Source organism: Gossypium hirsutum, chromosome A09 (assembly GCF_007990345.1).
Source record: "Gossypium hirsutum isolate 1008001.06 chromosome A09, Gossypium_hirsutum_v2.1, whole genome shotgun sequence".
Taxonomy (NCBI): Eukaryota; Viridiplantae; Streptophyta; class Magnoliopsida; order Malvales; family Malvaceae; genus Gossypium; species Gossypium hirsutum.
Genome location: NC_053432.1, coordinates 72,005,875 through 72,013,091, shown reverse-complemented (window position 1 = coordinate 72,013,091; position 7,217 = coordinate 72,005,875). Strand labels below are relative to the sequence as shown.

At 34.9% G+C, this 7,217-nt stretch overlaps 1 protein-coding gene across 2 annotated transcripts; it reads left to right on the top strand.

Moving 5' to 3' along the window:
* Positions 1–884: 884 nt before the first annotated feature.
* Positions 885–5,688, top strand: LOC107889472 (eukaryotic translation initiation factor 3 subunit C). Of its 2 annotated transcripts, none has more exons than XM_016813908.2 (4): positions 885–1,181; positions 1,714–1,772; positions 1,889–3,685; positions 4,627–5,688. In XM_016813908.2, the coding sequence occupies exons 2-4, from the start codon at positions 1,749–1,751 to the stop codon at positions 5,557–5,559; spliced, it is 2,754 nt and encodes a 917-aa protein (XP_016669397.2). In that variant the 5' UTR covers positions 885–1,181; positions 1,714–1,748; the 3' UTR covers positions 5,560–5,688. The 2 variants fall into 2 exon arrangements, with proteins under 2 accessions (XP_016669397.2, XP_016669398.2); XM_016813909.2 differs by having other exon boundaries at positions 897–1,209.
* Positions 5,689–7,217: the final 1,529 nt, after the last annotated feature.

The window sequence follows — 7,217 nt, the reverse complement described above, 5'->3', positions numbered from 1 at the left end:
TTTAATTATAAGGAGCATTGAAATGGTAAGTACTTAGATGAAAATATAATTTAAGATTTTGGAAAAAAATAAAAAAATAAAAAAATTCTATGTTCCCGATTTAATTCCGATTGGTTTCTAATGTATGTTTGGGGTTTCGAGGGCCCAATAGAGAGATGTTATGATTATTTTCAAAATATGAATAATAAATGACTCAGAATTATCTGAAAATGTTCAATAAACTACGGTAAGGCCTCGTACCCTATTCCGGCAATGGATACTGGTAGGGGTGTTACAAATTTTTTCTTTTAATTAATTTAATAACATAGAGGATAGGATTGTATGGTTGTAAAAAAACCTCATGCTACATTTAAAAAAAAAAAACCCCACATGCTAGCATAGATATGCAAAAAAAAAAAAGTTTCAAAATCTCACCCTATATATATATAGAATATTGATGTGCTGCTAACATAAAAAAAACCTAGTTGACGGTTGAGAATTCACGCCTTAAATAGGAGTGTTCAAATTTTGATTAAAATCAAATAATCGATTAATTCAAATAATCGATTAATAAACCTAGTTGACGGTTGAGAATTCACGCCTTAAATAGGAGTGTTCAAATTTTGATTAAAATCAAATAATCGATTAATTCAATTAATCGATTGGTTATTCGATTTAATTCGATCAAAGATCGGTTAATAATTTTTTTCAAATTTAATTATTGGTTAAATCAACTCAAAATTAGATAACTAACCAAATTAACTGAATTTCAAAAAATAAATATTATATATTACATGTATAGGACTTTGCTAATTAGTCCACTGCCCACCCAAGCCCCAACCGCCGGCCCACCCAATAAACCCATTCCAATATTAAAAATCCATAACCACTAATCCTAACTCAATGACCTTAACCCAACCCGAAAATCCATATCCTAAAACAAAAAAATAACACAAAAATCCCTAATCAGTAACCTAATATTCTATCTCCCTAAATATCTAGCTTCCTCTGAATTCTCCCTACTACCGTGTGCCGACAGCCACCAGTCACCCCCGACTACCGTAACCCAACGCAGTGACGCACCTTCACCGTCGTGTCACTTCACTCACCATCGTCCAATATTTCAAGGCTCAAGCAGCTTGCACTCTTCTGGGTTCTTCGTTGTCGTCGCTCATCATTGCTGGACCCCCTTTTGCCTTCAGGTTCTTTCTGGGTTCTCGGTTTTTCAAGGTGTAATTAGTTTCCTTGTTTATTGATAAATGGACAGTGTTGGGGATTAGTTTAGGATTGGGTTTATTCCAAAATTCTTTTAATTTTATCGAAAACCTTTCACAAAATTTTTAGTTTTGCCCCTAATCACGGGGAAGTATTTAGTAGAGATAGCTTTTTTTTGTTCTTTGTATCAGCTTTAAAGAATTTTACGTATAAGAAGGACATGACAGAACAAATTTAAGACAGAAAATCTAGTGTGTGTGTGTGTGTGTGTGTGTTTAGTTACCTGGCAAATCACAAGGTTATTTTTTTATATGTTTTATACTTTTGAATACGCCTAGCCTCAGATCAGGTAACTTTGTTTCTCTGGTGTGCTTCTTTTTTTTAAAAAAATTGAATACCTTCCTGAATCGCAGTACGGAATTATAGATTCGAAATTTGATTGTTGCTAATTTTAAGCTCATATTTTGTTCATCCAGCTTTCCGTATTAATGCCTGATTCATATTATTTTCTTTTTACAGCTTTGAAGTAATTGAACTCGAGAAAGGGAAAGCCAATGGCATCTAAATTCTGGACTCAGGTTTGTTTGTTTTTTAATTTATCTTTTTTGACGTATGAATTTAAAATATATAGCCTTTACCTAATATTGTATTGAGGAGGTTATACATATATAATTTTTTTCTAAATTTACTATAGGGTGGTAGTGACACTGAGGAAGAGGAGACTGATATTGAAGATGAAATTGAGAATGGGGGAGCTGGAGAAACCACAGCTGCTGCCGCGGGAAGCAGATATCTACAAACAAATGCTAGTGATAGTGATGATTCCGATGGGCAAAAGAGGGTGGTTAGATCCGCCAAAGATAAGAGGTTTGAGGAGATGGCAAGTACGGTTGATCAGATGAAGAATGCAATGAAAATCAATGACTGGGTTAGCTTGCAAGAGAGTTTTGATAAGATTAATAAACAGTTGGAGAAGGTTATGCGTGTCACCGAGTCCGACAGAGTTCCGAATCTTTATATTAAGTGTCTTGTTATGTTGGAAGATTTCTTAGCTGAAGCTTTGGCTAATAAGGAAGCCAAAAAGAAAATGAATAGCAGTAATCACAAGGCTTTGAACGCGATGAAACAGAAGCTCAAGAAGAATAATAAGCAGTATGAGGAATTGATTAACAAGTATAGGGAGAATCCTGAGAGTGAAAAGGAGAAGTTTGAAGATGAGGACGAAGATGAGGATGAAGATGAATCTGGCTCTGGCTCTGAGTTGGAGGACCCCTCACAGATTGCTGCTGAGTCTAGTGATGAGGATGATGAGGGGGAAGATATGGATGATGATGATGCTGATGGGGCCTGGGAGAAAAAATTAAGCAAGAAAGAGAAACTGATGGATAGGGAGTTTAAGAAAGATCCTAGTGAGATCACCTGGGATACTGTTAACAAGAAGTTTAAAGAGGTTGTGGCTGCTAGGGGAAGGAAGGGAACTGGAAAATTTGAACAGGTCGAGCAGCTTACCTTCTTGACAAAGGTTGCCAAGACTCCTGCTCAGAAGCTTGAGATCCTTTTCAGTGTTATCTCTGCACAGTTTGATGTTAATCCAGGTCTTAGTGGACACATGCCTATAAATGTGTGGAAGAAATGTGTACAGAATATGCTTGTCATATTGGACATTCTTGTTCAGTACCCGAACATTGTGGTCGATGATATGGTTGAGCCTGATGAGAATGAAACCCAAAAGGGAGCAGACTATGATGGTACAATCCGTGTTTGGGGAAATTTGGTGGCCTTCCTTGAGAGAATAGATAATGAGTTCTTCAAGAGCTTGCAGTGCATTGATCCACACACTCGTGAGTATGTTGAGAGACTGAGAGATGAACCTTTGTTTTTTGTCCTTGCTCAAAATGTCCAGGAGTATTTAGAGCGTATTGGTGATTTGAAGTCTGCTGCTAAGGTTGCTTTAAGGAGGGTTGAACTTGTCTATTACAAGCCTCAAGAGGTTTATGATGCTATGAGGAAATTGGCTGAGCTATCGGAAGATGGAGAAACAGATGGCGATGAGACTAAAGTGGAGGAAACACGGGGTACATCTGCGTTTGTTGTTAGTCCTGAGCTCGTGTCCCGGAAGCCCACATTCCCCGAGAATAGTAGAGCATTGATGGATATCCTAGTGACACTCATATACAAAAGTGGAGATGAGAGGACCAAAGCCCGTGCCATGCTTTGTGATATTTATCATCATGCCCTTTTTGATGAGTTTTCAATAGCTCGTGATTTGCTGCTGATGAGTCATTTACAGGATAATATTCAGCATATGGATGTTTCAACACAGATACTTTTTAACCGGGCAATGGCTCAGGTTGGCCTCTGTGCCTTCCGTGTTGGACTAATTGCTGAAGGACATGGCTGCCTTTCTGAACTGTATTCTGGTGGGAGGGTGAAGGAATTGCTTGCACAAGGTGTTTCACAAAGTCGATATCATGAGAAAACCCCGGAACAGGTACCGATCGTAATATAAATCCTTGACAGATCAAAATTAACAATAGCTTTAATTGATAATCCTTAAGTCTGTACAGCTTTGTTGTCTTTTACTGTTTGCCTTTGATGGTTTTTGCATGCTTTTTTATTTATTTGAAGTTTTAGTAAATAGTTTTTAATTGGTTGGTTGGATGGTATTGTTTTTGTTGGGATTGAAAGGATATTTCTTTTGACACAATGTTTCTGTTAGGCATTTGAATATTTTAAGAAGTTGATACGAATGCAGTAGGATAAACAACAATTACAAGACAATGAATTCATTCGGAAATCTAGTTATTGAAGTATGTTTGCCACTGATCAGTTCTTTTTGCTTTGGAAATAATTACTATATATCTAACTATTAGCATAATTGTAAAGAATAATTGTGGGATGTTCATGTTGATCTGTGAGCCCTTGTTGTGTGAAATTCTGACTTAAATGCGTTCAAGTCATACCCTTCATTTGCAAACAACTGAACAGCGTGATAACATGCGCACTTACATGGTACTTTATAATTTTTTGAGGTGAAAGTACCATACCTTCTGAGTCCCTTTATTATAGGTGTTGGATCAAATTAGTTTCTTTTACTATTAAATGGATAGATTTAATCATTATACTATTAAGAAGAATCGAGTAAGGCCAAATTAGCATTTACCATTTAAAAAATGACATGAAATTGTTTTTTTCATATGCAGTTTAAGTTCAAACAAAAGATTTCATTTGTAGAACAATAAAAAGCTTTCAAAATATTAACTTTGTTGAAAATTGGTATCATTTGATTCTTTTTAATGGTACAGGGATTAAATTGATCTATTTAACAGTGAAGGGACTAATTTGATCTATTCCTTATAATAGAGGGATTGGCTATGTACATTCATCAATTTTTTGAGGACTTATACCCTTTTTAAACTTTGGATCTATCAGGAAAGGTTGGAAAGGAGGCGTCAGATGCCCTACCATATGCACATAAACCTTGAGCTTCTGGAGGCTGTGCATTTGATATGTGCTATGCTTCTTGAGGTTCCTAACATGGCAGCCAACTCACTTGATGCCAAACGCAAGGTGATAAGTAAGACATTCAGGCGGTTGCTTGAGGTGAGTGAGAGGCAGCCATTTATAGGTCCCCCGGAAAATGTCCGAGACCATGTAATGGCTGCAACCCGGGCCCTCTGCAAGGGAGATTTCCAGAAGGCCTTCGACGTTATTAATTCTCTTGATGTTTGGAAGCTTCTTAGGAATCGAGAGAGCGTGCTTGAAATGCTGAAAGCTAAGATCAAGGAAGAGGCTCTGAGGACTTACCTTTTTACCTACTGTTCTTCCTATGATACACTAGGCCTGGACCAGCTGACCAAAATGTTTGACCTCTCAGATGCCCAGATTCATAGCATTGTTAGCAAGATGTTGGTAAATGAAGAACTCCATGCAAGCTGGGACCAGCCAACACGGTGCATCATCTTCCATGATGTTGAGTACTCAAGGTTGCAGGCTTTGGCATTCCAGTTGACAGAAAAGCTTTCAATACTTGCTGAGGGTAATGAGAGGGCAGTCGAGGCTAGAACCGGTGGTAATGGATTGGATCTGCCACTAAGGCGGCGAGATAACCAGGAATATGCTGCTGGGACAGCTGGCGGCGGCGGCGGTAGGTGGCCAGATTTGTCCTACGGTCAGGGTAGGCAAGGTAGTTCTGGACGTGCCGCGTATACTGGCGGTGGCAGACCATTGGCATTAGGACAGGCTTCAAGGGATCGGTCAGGTCAATCACGAGGATACTCTGGGAGAGCCGGTTCAGGAATGAGAGGTTCCCAGATGGATGCTTCAGCTCGCATGGTTAGTCTCAATCGGGGTGTTCGTGGTTAGTTGTATTTCTTAGCAGTAAATCTTAACCTAATTTTGTCAAAGTTATTTACTTGGGGTTGAACTTGATTATTGGATTTTGTGTTTTGCCATTTATTCAATAGCTGGACTCATTATGGCGTTTTCATGTTTTATGCTGAATCATGTTCCTTTATATTAAACAGAATTCCAGATTTTATCAACTCAAGTGCTTGCTTGACACATCGAACCGTAGGATTGTACACTTTACTTCTTTTGCATCAAAGTAGATGTACTCACATCACCCACTGGTTTAGTTGCAAAATTTTGTCTATATAATAATCACTGGGTTCTCTCGAAGAAAAAAATTTCTTGTACTAATTTCAAAAATCTGTTGCCTAAAGGCAAAATTTCAATATATGGAAAATGATAAGCAAGTTGTATTTTTTCTTGGGTAGAGGTAAGGTTATTTTTAGCATTAGAATAATCGGAATATCAAATTACTTCAACATATTACTCTATTTAGATCATTTGCTTTAATTGTTTGCTTAACAAAATATAAAATTATTTAAAAACTAATTCTATTAAATTGTCTTTGTAACGTATTTTGTTCTTTTTAAATTAGTTCCTTAAACATTAATTGGAATATATTGTTATGGAACTCCTTCATTGGACTTTAAAATGTTATATGTTTAATACATCATTTGATATTTCAGTGTGACAATTTTTTTTATGTTTAATGCGTGATTTTATATTTGACAAAAGTTTTGTATTTTGGTATTCAAAGGTATCAGTGTTTAACATTTCAGTATTTAATTTAAGCATTAAGTTTAATTTGATAAAAATAATTGCTAATATTATTATATTTGAATTTTTATGATTTTACTAATAGAATTTGTTTAATTGTGTGATTAATGAGTTAAATATAATCTCTTTGTTGTTATTTTTTCTCAAATTTTAAGGTTTACTTGATGAAGTTAATTGCTAATAAACAAAAATATGAAAGAAATATTCTCCATTTTCCTCTATTTTTTTGTTTATTTTTTCCTAAATAAGTAGATTACAAATTTCTATTTTTTCACATTTTCATTTTCTTCCTCCATATTCCTTGCTTAAGGAAAAAAATATTAGAAAAATCCTTCTACTTTTTATTACCCTTCAACTATTTCAAAAGGAAAAAAACCCTTAACCGCTAATTTATATATATATATCTAAGCTTTAACTTTAATTTATACCTGAAGAAAAAACCTATCGCTCTATTTGAGGATATAAATTTTGAATTTAAATTTCATTTATCATATAAATGATAAGAATAAAATATGTATATTATAGATAAATTAATTAAAATTCAGTACAAAATATATTAAAAAAATATATAAAAACATGAATTTGTCAAATCTAAAAATATTTTAAGAATTTCAAATTTATTACCAAATAAGTATCTAACAAGGTGTTCGAGAAATTACAAATGCTACATTTCTAAATAGATTACCACTTAAATTACACTTTTTGGAAATCCAAATTCTAAAATTCTAGTTTCCAAATGCTAGAGAATCTTTAACATTAATCACATTAAATTTGAAATAGAATTATTTGAACACAAATTAAATGATAATAACTTATTGGAATAGGTGCTTTATTTTTTTAAAAAATGAAATAGTTTTAAGGATTGTTTTAATATTTTAACCAAAAAATGAAATCGC

Coding starts and splice junctions, on each gene's coding strand:
- LOC107889472 (XM_016813908.2), top strand. CDS start 1,749: ATGGCATCTAAATTCTGGACTCAG. Junction 1,773..1,888: donor CATCTAAATTCTGGACTCAG/GTTTGTTTGTTT, acceptor AATTTACTATAG/GGTGGTAGTGACACTGAGGA. Junction 3,686..4,626: donor ATGAGAAAACCCCGGAACAG/GTACCGATCGTA, acceptor TGGATCTATCAG/GAAAGGTTGGAAAGGAGGCG.